This window comes from Populus alba, chromosome 5 (genome assembly GCF_005239225.2).
Source record: "Populus alba chromosome 5, ASM523922v2, whole genome shotgun sequence".
Classification (NCBI taxonomy): domain Eukaryota; kingdom Viridiplantae; phylum Streptophyta; class Magnoliopsida; order Malpighiales; family Salicaceae; genus Populus; species Populus alba.
Window position 1 is genome coordinate 9,064,912 of NC_133288.1, and position 12,234 is coordinate 9,077,145.

Here is a 12,234-nt window from a genome sequence, read left to right on the forward strand (position 1 = left end):
CCGGAATGGAGAGGCTGATCAATCAATATCACAAAATAAAGCCTACATCTAGAGCGAAAAGATAAGGTCCATTTTACACCCACTCGTGCCCCTGACTACCAGCCCCCCGTCTCCGTGCCTGTACACATGTATGACAAAATTCCATGTGGTCAACTTATTTTTACATCTATTTTTTCCCCTAAAAAAACAAATAATTACAACATTCTACTATATTTGAAATTACCATTTTATATTTTTTCTTTTATCATAGATGGTTTAAATTATACTTAAAATATTCCACCCCATAGAAAATCTATTTCCTCGCTTATGTTTTCAAAGAAGAGTAACACTAGATTATATACTTATTGTTAATTAAATGGGCAAATAGCAATTTTTTCATGGTGGTAATCAAAATGATCAATGTCTAGGCTTACAACCAAGCCCGTAATATAAAAAGTTTTAGGGTATCCAAGAGATTGTTGAAACTGAATTGGGCCTGATGGGCCATAGATTGGAGAATCAATAGGCCCTTGAGGCATTGACCCACTCTATATTATTTTCGATCACCGTCTAATTTATTCAAAAAGATTTCATTATCAAAGTACTTCAACGCCCTCTGCATTCAAGTCAGCAAAGCGCCAGTCACGCAGATTTTTAATGGATACATGGATGGCTTAAATTGTCCTTTACAGCATTTAATCTCTTAAATGATGTGGGCCCCGCTTTCTCAAAATTGTCAAGATTAATATGTTAAATTAATCATCAAATCCATTTTTTAAAACTTAAAACAGAACAACTAATCAGAGTATCCAAGAGATCGTAATTATCGCTTGAGGACACCGCTAAAATCAAAGAGACAAGACACTCATATTCCATCACCCCAACACTGTAACTTGCCACGTTAACACTTTTGCATGAAACTCGAGTTGCTTTAACATCTCCCACTTGAAACTTTTGGCGGGCAATCGAAAATAAAATTCAAATAAAGAACCAAACAAACCCTAGCGGCCCCAATTGTTTTCCCTCTCTCTCAACTTTCCCTCCCTCCCTCCCCCTCTCTCTCTCAAATTCTCTCATTTCTGCTTTGGTCTCCCTATTTCCATGGACTGTGACCTCTTCTGAGTTTCAGGTTATTTAGCATTTCTTTCTTCTTCGTCTTTTTTTTTCCTCTTGATTCATTGATTATTATTTTCTTTTTAGATTTATATTTGATCATTTTCGGCTTTTATGTTTTGTTTATTACGGACTGCAGTAAATTAGGGTTTGTAGTTAATATTTCTGTTTAAGTTTTCTCTTTATTTTGCCATGATTAATTTGATTTTTAGCAATTTATATATGGTTTTATTGTTCATTTCTCGGGCTTTTGTCTGTGTTGAATACGTATTTCTGGTCAATCAGGGTTTTTAACGAGGTTTCTGGTGCTTTATTGACAGGTTTGGTTAATTAATTGGGGATAGTTGAGAGGATCTTTAATCCATGTGAGTTCAGTTTCTATGTTCATTTTGTAATTGTTTCTTTTGGTATCTAGTCTCATCTTGCGGGCTTATTAAAGTGATTAATTCAAATTGTCTTCTCAGACATTGATTAATGATGGATTTCTAATTTATTTTTATTTCATTATTGGATGTTAACATTAAAGGGAATAAATTGGAACAATTGGAAACAGATTTGAGAAGGGGAAAGAGTGTTTATTATGGGTAAAGTGTCTCCTAAGGATGGAAATTTGAAGACCCCAAAGCAAAAAAGGCGGTTACGGAGTTCAAGCAGTAGGTATTTGAAGCCAGGTGCGCTTGCTCAGCTTCAGTATAGCAAGGTGTCAGCAGCGAAGTCATGTACCGATCTTGGAAAAAAGAGGGTTGCTGTGTTTGGGAATAAGAAGGTGGGGGATGATGATGAGCTGGTGGTCGAAGACAGGGCTATGGATAAAAGCCCTTTGTTATTATCACCTGTGGGTTTGTGTAAACAGCACCATCCAACTATTGATAAAAGCCCCTTGATGCTATCACCCGTGGATTTGTTTAAACAAAATCATTTAGCGAGGACACCAAAGACCCCTCGGATTGAAGATTGTGATACCGAGTCTAGACTTGAGTCTCTTCCCATGGAGTTGCTGGTAATACTCATTCCTGATTATGGTATATGGAGGAATTTCTATTTGTTTAGCTTTTGTGGACTTGTTAATCCTTGGATATGCTTCTGTAATTACACTATGAAAATCAAGATCTAGAATGGTACAGATATGAATATGTTACCCTGCATGTTTCCCTTTAGAAAGTTAAATTAAATTAAAGTAGGTTGGAAATCCTGGAAATATTTAGGAACATGAAGGAATTTCAATATTTGATTTAGAGAGCTGGATGTGCTATGGAGGTATGATCTTATAGATTCCAAAAAAAGAAAAAACCTCATCAAATTTCACATCACATTTCTTTATTTGCGAGATGTTTTTTTATAGATGCTAATACATTTGTAAGTTGAAAGCATCTGCATGTATATGTGAAGCGCCATCTTGGCATCTTATAAAGTTGTTTGGAAATGCTTTGGAGAGAATAATTTCTGTTTATTTATGTGCTTCGTTGTTATTTTGTCACTGAAACTGTAATGGAGAGGCAAGTTTATGGAAGTTCTATTTTCTTGATTTATAAAAAGAAAACTTTAACTCTTGATGCACAAATGATCAGCCAATAGGATGGTAGCCATCTTAAATTTCAATGCTGTAGATTGAAATTCAATGAGGGTGAAAGTGGATATACCATCAATTTCCCCAAAGTGTTGTAAATGTTACGCAGCCACCTGTCATTTATCACGGTTCGTCTTTTATCTGTTTCTTGTATATATGTAACTCAATTGTTGCTCAGTTCAAGAGAGCTTTTCTGTTTCTCTGTCTCTTTGATACCTTAGCCTATCCACTAACGACTTCTGCCAAAACCCAAAGGCTGAGATGTGCTTAAATTATGTTGATGACAGGAAGGATGTTCTTTGCATAGGAATTGTGAAATCCTTCTTAAAACAAGAAAGAATGGATCATTTAATTTTGTTTGATACCTGCTACTGAACACACAGCTTTGCCCTTAATTCCTCTCAAATTTTTTTTACGCCTCGTTATTTGTATATTGATTCCTGTTTGTTTGTTTGTTTCTTTTGAGGTTAAAATACTCTGTCACCTGCACCATGACCAACTGAGGGCTGTTTTCCATGTTTCTCAGAGAGTTAGAAAAGCTGTAAGTCTCTCTTTCTCTCTCTGTGTTTAATCCACTGATGTTAGAGTTGAATTGAAGAGCGAACCCGTTAATGTTTGTTGAGAGCAGGTTTTGCTTGCAAGGCAATTTCATTTCAATTACACAACACCAGATCGCTCTCGACAGGAGATGTTACTGACAATGACCCCACGGCCTACTGAACACTGGCCTTTTATGAGGTAGGCATCCAAAAGCACAAGGTATTTTTTTATTTTTTTTCTCTTGTAATTATTTTTGAAGTTGCTAATTCATCCAGTTTTGTACTTGCGGTGTTTGAATGAGCATTGCAGCAAGGGGAGTGGTAAGGGCATTTTCATGTCAACTCCACATACCCCAAAAGCTCCAAGGCATGGTCCCCGGCCACCTTCTCGCATCAAAATAACTGAGATGAAGAGTATTGCTGCGGTTCTTTTCCAAGATTCAACATTGTCTTCAAGATGCATGGTGCCGTCCACCCTGCCAAAGCCCCTTTGCAAATCTGTGGCTTCTAACAGGGTTCTATTCTATGAGGAGGAGTTATGCCAGGCTGTTGCTCAGAATAAACTCCGTTGATCTCATTGTCGTTTCTTTCCCATTGCCTTGTGTTCCATTTGTATAGTTTGTTTCCATCCTATAGCTAGGTAGTTGTAGTTTGAAAGAGGGGTATGCAATTTTGTAGGTTTCTGGGGCAAATTAGGTGACAGGTAATATGGGACTTCCGATTTGCAGTAGTCCAAAGATTTAGGTTGTGGTTGCTGGAATAATATATTTGAAACTGGATACTTGTATATATTCCTATATATGTTTGCAATGATATTTGGATTTCTTCTATAAAAATATTAAAATAATTTAAAATTAAAGTTGAAAACAAACTGGAATGAATTTCAGTAATATCTAGGAGGTGGTGAATATTTAAGCTAAAAATTTCAATAATATCTAAAGAGAATATGATTCTCTCATAATAGATAATTTTATAAAATGTCGTAATGTAATGGAGTTTTTAAAAGAAAAAATCATGATGCATAATCAACAACGCAGATTTTTCATAGAGCTACACCTTGTCCACTTATTCTTAACTTTTAAATAGAATTCCAACAAAATTTATTGATAAAATTCCATATGATAGTTAAAAAGATAAAAGATTAAACTTATCATACTAGAAGATTTAATATAAAGTATATTATAGCTGAAAATGCATGAGCAAAATGAGATAAATGTAAGCTTATAAGATATACAAAAGTAACTCTTGGATATTATTTTTATCATTCTATCAAAACGAGTATTTGTTTAAAAATGTGCTAACTTGCTAGAAAAAGAATTTATTCTTGAAAGAAGCAATGGAATAAAAACAGAACTTCAAGAAGTTCAAAAACCATAAATTATCATCCACATAAAACTTGAGCTCAAAGCTATAATATCGGATGTTCAACCTAAAACTTAAAAAACACAATAAATTCGTAGATTTGATAATATAATCATGCATTAATGAGATATAAACTTTATTTGGAAGCTGAAAATAATGAGATGCTAATGCTTAATAAACCTACCACGGTTACCAACTACTTGGAAATATTATATAGTATTGACTCAAACAAACAGCTGAGACTATCAAAACTAAAATGAATTCATCAAATCTAAAATGGATTTCATGTATTTCAACCAGAAATTGACCTTGGTTAATAAAACTCATTTGATATAAATGGGTATTTAAAAGAATTAAAGAATTAAAGTGATCAGAGGAAAAGTTCATCTTCATGAACAAGTACAGATAAACTGATAATATAGGTTGTCGTCGAGGAACTAAAGATAGATAGTGATAAACTGATAATGAAAGTAGTTGCAGACTCTTGAACCAGCAACAGGTGTTTATATAGATTCTTTGAGCATGATATACATACACTGCACTCGTTAGATTTATATCAACCTAATGTATTGTAAAATAATAAAATCACTATATAAGATGGAAGGAAAGGGTCACCCAAATTAACTTCAGCTTGCTTTCATGACCGATAACAATTTCTTGAAAGATAAGGGACTCCTTGCAACTGCAAGCACGCTAATGCCCCTCTACTGGTTAGTTCTCAAACATCATCACTGCAGTTATTTTAGCTAAAACGTAACCATAAAATTCACAGGCTCATTAGAATACATGTGTGCTAACCAAGTCAACAAAAATCACTATCCTTCACAATTGGAAGACATGCTGGTCTTAAAGGCAATAAACACTAGCGAATCCTGCTGCCGGCACGGCATGAACTGCCCAAAAGATCTCATCTGGAATTCATGAACTGCCAGATAATCACGCGTTTCTTAAATACTTCAAAAAGATGAGCGCTCGGGGACAGCTGACAATGTAATTACTTGCCCAGTTCCACCTGCACTGTCAAATCCTTGATTCCGACATCCTGGAAAGTGTTTAAAACCTGTGCCTTCACAGATGCTGTGTCAATTTTGTCTGAGACATGAAGATGCAGAGTGCCAACAATATCTGTGTTAGTAAAGCTCCAAAAGTGCAAGTTCTGAATGCCACGTAACCCCTTTATCTTCATGGTATCATTTATGGCTTCTTTCAGATCCTGCTCATGAGCCCTCGGAATTCTTTGAAGCAAAATCTCAGCAGAGTTTCTAAGCAACGGAATGACTGAAGATACGATTAAAACGGAAATGAATATTGAGCAGGCAGGATCAGCAACAAGCCATCCTTTGTACTTAATTAGGAGAGTAGACAAAACAACACCAACACTTCCCATCGTATCTGCCAGAACATGCAAAAAGATTCCCTCCATGTTGTGGTCAATGTGGTGATGGTGGTGTTTTTTTGGTTCCTCTTGTCCAGATACTGGTGTCCTTTGTTGGGAACCACTCTTTCCCAAAGAAGAATCACTTTTAGAATCCAAATATTGAAGTTCATGAGGATTGGCATGATGATGATGGTCATGGCATCTGTGATCAGGTGAATGATCACAGTGCTCATGTTGATGGTGAGCATCATGTTGATGGTGAGCATGGGAGGAGTGGTCATGGTCATGGTCATGAGCATTATCGTGGGGATTGTGGCTGTTGGAGCTCCCAATTTTACAGCTGTCTATAATGCTCTGGTGATCGCAAAGATGGTGTTCATGATGTTCATCATGGCTAGCCAAAGACTTCTCATGGCATTCATGGGAAACAGAGGCATGTTCATCATGCTTTTCGTGGTCATGTGAATTGTGGTGACAATGAGAGTCAGAATGAGACTGAGAGTGGGAGCATGATCCAGAGCCACCATGAGCATGATGATGCTCTTCATGAAAGAAAACCAAACCAACCAAATTCACAACAAGTCCTCCAATCGAAACAGTTAACAGACTGTTAGTTGATATCTCCTGAGGGTCCAGAATCCTCTCAAATGACTCCAATACAATTAGTGCTCCAACAAGAACTAGAAGAACAGCATTAACATATCCTGACAGAACCTCAAACCTTCCCCGACCATAATTAAACTGATTATTTGCAGGCAAGCGGGAGATATAAGACGCGTATAAGCCAATTGTCAAAGCAGCACAATCAAACAACATATGACAAGCATCCGATATCAATCCAAGACTATTACTCATGAACCCAACAACAAATTCGACAACCATATAACCAGTATTAATCAAAAGGAAAAGTGCAATCTTACGGGACTTTCTCTCGCTCAGAATGTGGCGGATAGGCTTCATAATAAAACCACTAAATACCTTCGGAGGTGTATCCATTCCTAATTCAGGATAATGTGAATGAATAGAGTCCAAATTTTTAACACCAAAATACAGCAAGAAACCACATATCAAAAGCCCCCAAAGAGAAAGCTCAGGGAAATAGAACAGCTCCAAAACAACCGTGCAAAGAAATGTAACAAAATACTCTCTCCGGAAATCTTTAGAATCCACTAACTTCCCATCATCACTGCAATTCTCACTCAAAAGAACCCCAAAAACAACAGTATTCGCCAGAGGCCAACCTAAACTCGCAATAGAAACACCTTTTCCATCGCCATTACCACTTTCAAACACTATAAAGCTTACAGCAGCAGGAATAAACAGTATAATTGTGGTATAAAACAAAGAAATCAGTCGAACCCGTTTTTGGTCTAATGCTCTGATCGTCCCCCAATTCATAGAAACACGCTCATAAAACCCCAAGAAACCAGACACAAAAGGCAACACCATTGGCCAAATCCTAAAACAATTCTCTCTAGGAAAAACCGAAATCCCATATTTATCAATGAAACCAATGGAAAATGGGAAACAATCAATCCGATCCCAACTTATTGAGAGCAAAAACAAGCCGAAAAAAAGGGAAATAAACCCAGGTAATTTATGGGTGCTTACACCAAAATTATCATTCTTTCTCCTCCGATCAGTAACAAAACGAGCAGCCGCAACACTACCGGATAATTCAGCGAGAATCATGGCAGCAGTCCCACAATATCGAAGCGCTTGGAATCTGATGAGGAAAACAACAGTAAGGAGGAGAGATTTGGAAAACAAGAGCCTGTGTTGTGATTGGGAGATTGAGGAGAGAGAAAAGATGGGTTGGTTGGGGTTTGTTCTGAAGTGTAAAGGGGTTTTAGAGGAGGAGGAAGGGGAGAAGAAAAAAGAGAAAGAGAGGGATAAAAGAAAGGAGAGGAGACAGACAAGGAAAGAGAAAGGGAAGATACTGAAGGAGGAAGGAGAGGATTGAAGGAAAGGGAGGAGAGAGTAGAGGGAGCGGAGAGAGAAGAGGAGGAAGAGGAAGTAAAAGGAGAAATTTGAAGAGGATTTGGAAGGAAGGGAGGAGAGTCGGTGTTTTGATGGTGTTGGGATTGGGGTCGTCGAGTTGTATGGGTAGGGTCTGGATTTGGTGGGGGTGGCTGAGGAGATGGAGGTGAGGGTAGTGGTGGCGGTTCGTGGAGGGACGGATAGGCGGTTAGGACGGTGCTGGTGGTGTGGTGGTGGTGGTCGGCCATGGCGGCGACTATTGGTCTCTTGAAGTGGTGGTGTTGACTGTTTTTCTTGAAAAACAACTACTTTGGGAGGAGGAAACTGCGTGTGTAATTTAAATCTTATTTCAAGACAAATAATCAAAATATAGAATTCTATATAAATTGCAATTATAATAAAAATAAGTCTTTGGGAGAAGTAACAGTCATCAGGTAATATTATTTTTTAAAAGGTTTAAAGATTAAAAATATATTAAAATAATATACATTTTTTTATTGTTTAAAATTTATTTTTTACATTTAAAAATAATCATAAAATAAAAAAATTAATTTGAAACTAAAAAAAATTAATTCATTTTTAAAATACAGCTGGATCACAATACCAAATGTCACCTAAAATTTTCAATCACTTATAGTTGACTTGGATTGATTTTAAAAATTAAAAAAAAATCATGTTTAAAATTTTAATATTTTATATAAAAATATTTAAAATAATACATATGAATATATGCAGTAAAAAATAGCTCATAAGTTAACAATGAAGATACATTATAAAATAACATTTTATATATAAATGTAAACTATATAATTCTTTCACTGAAAAGTTAACAAAATATTTTATAAAGAAGGACGCCATCAAAAAAATGTAAAGCTAAATATTTATAGATTAATTATATATGTTTTAAATTTATTAAAAATATATAAAAAATTAGATCATATACTGAGTCATTCGAGTTCAGGTTAAGACTGTGATAATTATAAGCATGAGTTTATATAATTTAAAATCCAAGAAGACCTCGAGTCAACCCATAAAGTAAGGACGAGTTTCATTACTATAGATCAGAGAGGACATGAAAGTGACTTCATCATGCTTTCATGAACAGGAACAAAATCTACTTGCCAATGGGAATCTGCAAGTCTCTGGCTATTTTAGCTAAATGAAACCATCACCAATCTCTAAGTATTCTGACGAGTTTTCCAAATTAAAGAAAATGGCTGATACTTGTCAAGTTTAAAAAGACGAACTCTAGTAATCATAGCAAGCTCCAAACCTGTAACCACCACCCGTAACTCAGCTGCCACCGAGGAACAACATCTTGTGCTGGTGGCGAAACCTTTAATCCACATATACCCATGCTATCACTGATCATTCCACCTGCACAACCGAGATCACCTTTACTTCTACAACCGTCAGCATTCAATATCAACCAATCCATTGGAGGGTGAGTCTACCCTATCAACCCAGATTGCTTCATTAGTTTCTAGCTCCTGGTTCCATCCAGCAGCCTCGTTTTCCTCAATTCCTCGAACCAGTTTTCTCATCCCCCTTAACGAAGCTAGCCACGCCAAAAATCCTATTGTTTCTAGACTTCTACATCACTTCAAATTATGCAATAACCACGAAATCAGACCATCAACAAAGATGGCTTGCTTGTCGCGCATACAACCTAGCTTTTACCGAGTCGTGTGGGCTCGTCTACAATCCCTCGACACATGCAAGGCTGATTCAACAATAGATGGACACGCATGGCAGCGAGGATTGATTAGTCATATATATGAACGAGTAAACAAACGGACATTCTTATCCTCTCAAGGCCTTTCCAATCCCAAACTAACCTCCATAATGGTCCCACTTGATGATGCTGGTTCACTCTATGTCCATAAAGGTGTAATTATCAAATAACTCTTAAAAAAATTATCTTTTATTAAGTGGTTTTTCAGGTTTTTTTTTTTTTTTTTTAAGTCAGTTACTTTTTTTCTAAAAATTAAACTCTGGAATGGAAGTTCATTTTAGATTTTTTTACTATGATTTTTTTTTTTATAATTCTCATATAGGGTTACGAATGATTTGATATTTTAATATATATATTATATATATATAAATTAATTTTAAATTTAAAAAGTTATTAATATACGCGCCACTCGCGTGCATTTGGTGGAGCGTGTGGCTCCCACACAATGCCAAATGCCCCATTCACCATGGTGTGGTGTGGCGCGTGTTTGCTAGCGTAGCATAAAAAGACACCAATAAGGAGTTTTTTCCTTTCCTCTTTTTTTTTCTTCTTTTCATAAGAAAAACATGTTCACCATTGCATAAAAACAAAAAAAAATCTAGCTATTTTTTAAAGTTAAATTAGGTTTTTTTTTTTTTTTATTATTATAATGTATTTACTTTTGAATAAGTTATTAAATGCATTTGTTTTTTCAATTTCATTAACTGATACTTTATTTTTATATTCAGACTTGGTTTTTATTTTTTTAATTGCAATGTATTTAATCTTAGATTATTTATTAAGTTAATTATTTTTTCAATTGTATCCCTTAACACTTTGTTGTTATATTAGATTTGATCTTTGTTCTTTTAATTATGATATTTTTTGTCTTGAATATTTTATTGAGTTAATTTTTTTTGGATTTTATCCATTGATATTTTATTTTTATATAAATATAATTTTTATTCTTTTGATTGTTATTTTTTATTTTTCTATCTAAACCAAACCTAATCATTTTGAACTAGTTTTGGTTTGATTTTAATTTTTTTTATTTTTAAGAAATTTTCAATTTAATTATTTATTTTTTAATAAAAACCAAACCAAACTAACAATTTCACTCTAACATAATCGTATTCAGTTTGGGATTCATTTAATGGTCCCACGTGATCATTTCATTCCCGTGCCTGTTTTTACTGGAATCCCTCGTGTCATCCACACCTATACAAACTTACACGTGTTTATCCACAACAGAAACACGTCAGAAATAATTTTTAGCAGCGTAGGCAGGGCAGCTATTAAAGAAAGAGCAGGCACATTCCTCATTGTTCTAGCAGCGTCTATGTTTTTACTTTAAGACACGTTGCAAGATGGAGCCATTTTACCACTTGCACATGGGGTGTCTGGATCGCGTCTCCGAACTCTGTCACTGGCCCCATGACAGCACGGGACTCAAAAAACGCGAGCCATTAGAGGTATTTACTACTCAGATCTTTATGATACGAAATGATGAAATACCCCCTCCATATGTATCATGTCTTCCTTCTGTATCCAATGTCTAATGGTTAGAATGTCTGTTTTACAATGTCTAATGGAAGGTTTTCTTGTCCTGGTAGGGCTTTCCTGTAGAATTATTTTGATTAATTACCAACATGTATGTCCTGTCTTGTGCTGGTACAGACAGTGGAGATTAAAGTGAAAATGGACTGTGAAGGGTGTGAGACCAAGGTGAGAAACTCAGTGACAGGGATGAAGGGAGTGATCCAAGTAGAAGTGGACCGCAAACTACAGAAACTGACGGTGACCGGATACGTGGACCCAGACGAGGTCTTGCACCGTGTGAGGTATAGAACGGGAAAGAAAGCTGAGTTCTGGCCGTATGTGCCGGCTGAGGTAGTCCCTCTCCCATACTCCCCGGGAGTGTACGATAAGAAAGCCCCACCTGGGTACGTCCGAAATCCGCTTCAGCTCGAGGACCCACAGGCCTCGTCTATTGCAAGTGCCAGTTCTTTCGAGGTGAAGACCACTACAGCTTTCAGTGACGATAATCCAAATGCTTGTGTGATAATGTGATTAATTGCATGTTGTGATATAGTCAATCTCGCCTGTGATTGATGAGTTGTGTTGTTTGGTGCGTGTGAAATAGGTGTAAAATTTTCATGGAAGAGTTTATGTTACCGTTAGCCCTAGCAAAATTTCTTTTCGAAAAATTACCTTCCCTTCTTATTTTTCGAGGTTGCCAAATGTGAATTGTGTTTAATTGCTAAAATTTGAGGAAAAGGTTGCATCATTGATGATTGTTTTTTAATAAAATAAAAATATAATTTTTTAAAAGTATTTTTAACTTGAAAATACATTAAATAATATTTTTTTATTTTTTAAAAAATATTTTTAATATTAATACATTAAAATAATTCAATAAAAAAGAACCCAGCAATTTTAATATTTTAGACTCGTTTTTCCTTCCCCTCTTTTAGTAAAGAAGATTAAAAATAAAGAGAATAGAAACATGGAATTGACATAAGAGATTTGGTTATGACTAAATTGAAAAACATTGAGATTAAATATGTGATTTTAATAGATACGGGGATTAAGTTATAATTAA

The 12,234-nt window shown here is 35.6% G+C and overlaps 3 protein-coding genes across 5 annotated transcripts; 2 read left to right on the forward strand and 1 right to left on the reverse strand.

The window, feature by feature from the left end:
* The first annotated feature begins 823 nt into the window (after positions 1-823).
* On the forward strand, positions 824-4,188 carry LOC118029878 (F-box protein At4g35930). Of its 2 annotated transcripts, none has more exons than XM_035033838.2 (6): positions 824-1,108; positions 1,413-1,457; positions 1,646-2,092; positions 3,126-3,200; positions 3,288-3,397; positions 3,509-4,188. In XM_035033838.2, exons 3-6 carry the CDS (start codon positions 1,673-1,675, stop codon positions 3,768-3,770), a joined length of 867 nt encoding a protein of 288 aa, XP_034889729.1. In that variant the 5' UTR covers positions 824-1,108; positions 1,413-1,457; positions 1,646-1,672; the 3' UTR covers positions 3,771-4,188. The 2 variants fall into 2 exon arrangements, with proteins under 2 accessions (XP_034889729.1, XP_034889728.1); XM_035033837.2 differs by having other exon boundaries at positions 826-1,108; positions 1,619-2,092; positions 3,509-4,186.
* Positions 4,189-5,134: 946 nt separating this feature from the next.
* Positions 5,135-8,264, reverse strand: LOC118029877 (uncharacterized). Its single transcript, XM_035033836.2, has one exon. It carries the CDS (start codon positions 7,628-7,630, stop codon positions 5,555-5,557), a length of 2,076 nt encoding a protein of 691 aa, XP_034889727.1. The 5' UTR covers positions 7,631-8,264; the 3' UTR covers positions 5,135-5,554.
* Positions 8,265-10,972: 2,708 nt separating this feature from the next.
* On the forward strand, positions 10,973-11,949 carry LOC118029876 (heavy metal-associated isoprenylated plant protein 27). 2 transcript variants are annotated; one of them, XM_035033834.2, is made up of 2 exons: positions 10,973-11,104; positions 11,310-11,929. In XM_035033834.2, exons 1-2 carry the CDS (start codon positions 11,000-11,002, stop codon positions 11,700-11,702), a joined length of 498 nt encoding a protein of 165 aa, XP_034889725.1. In that variant the 5' UTR covers positions 10,973-10,999; the 3' UTR covers positions 11,703-11,929. The 2 variants fall into 2 exon arrangements, with proteins under 2 accessions (XP_034889725.1, XP_073265080.1); XM_073408979.1 differs by having other exon boundaries at positions 10,986-11,104; positions 11,246-11,949.
* Positions 11,950-12,234: the final 285 nt, after the last annotated feature.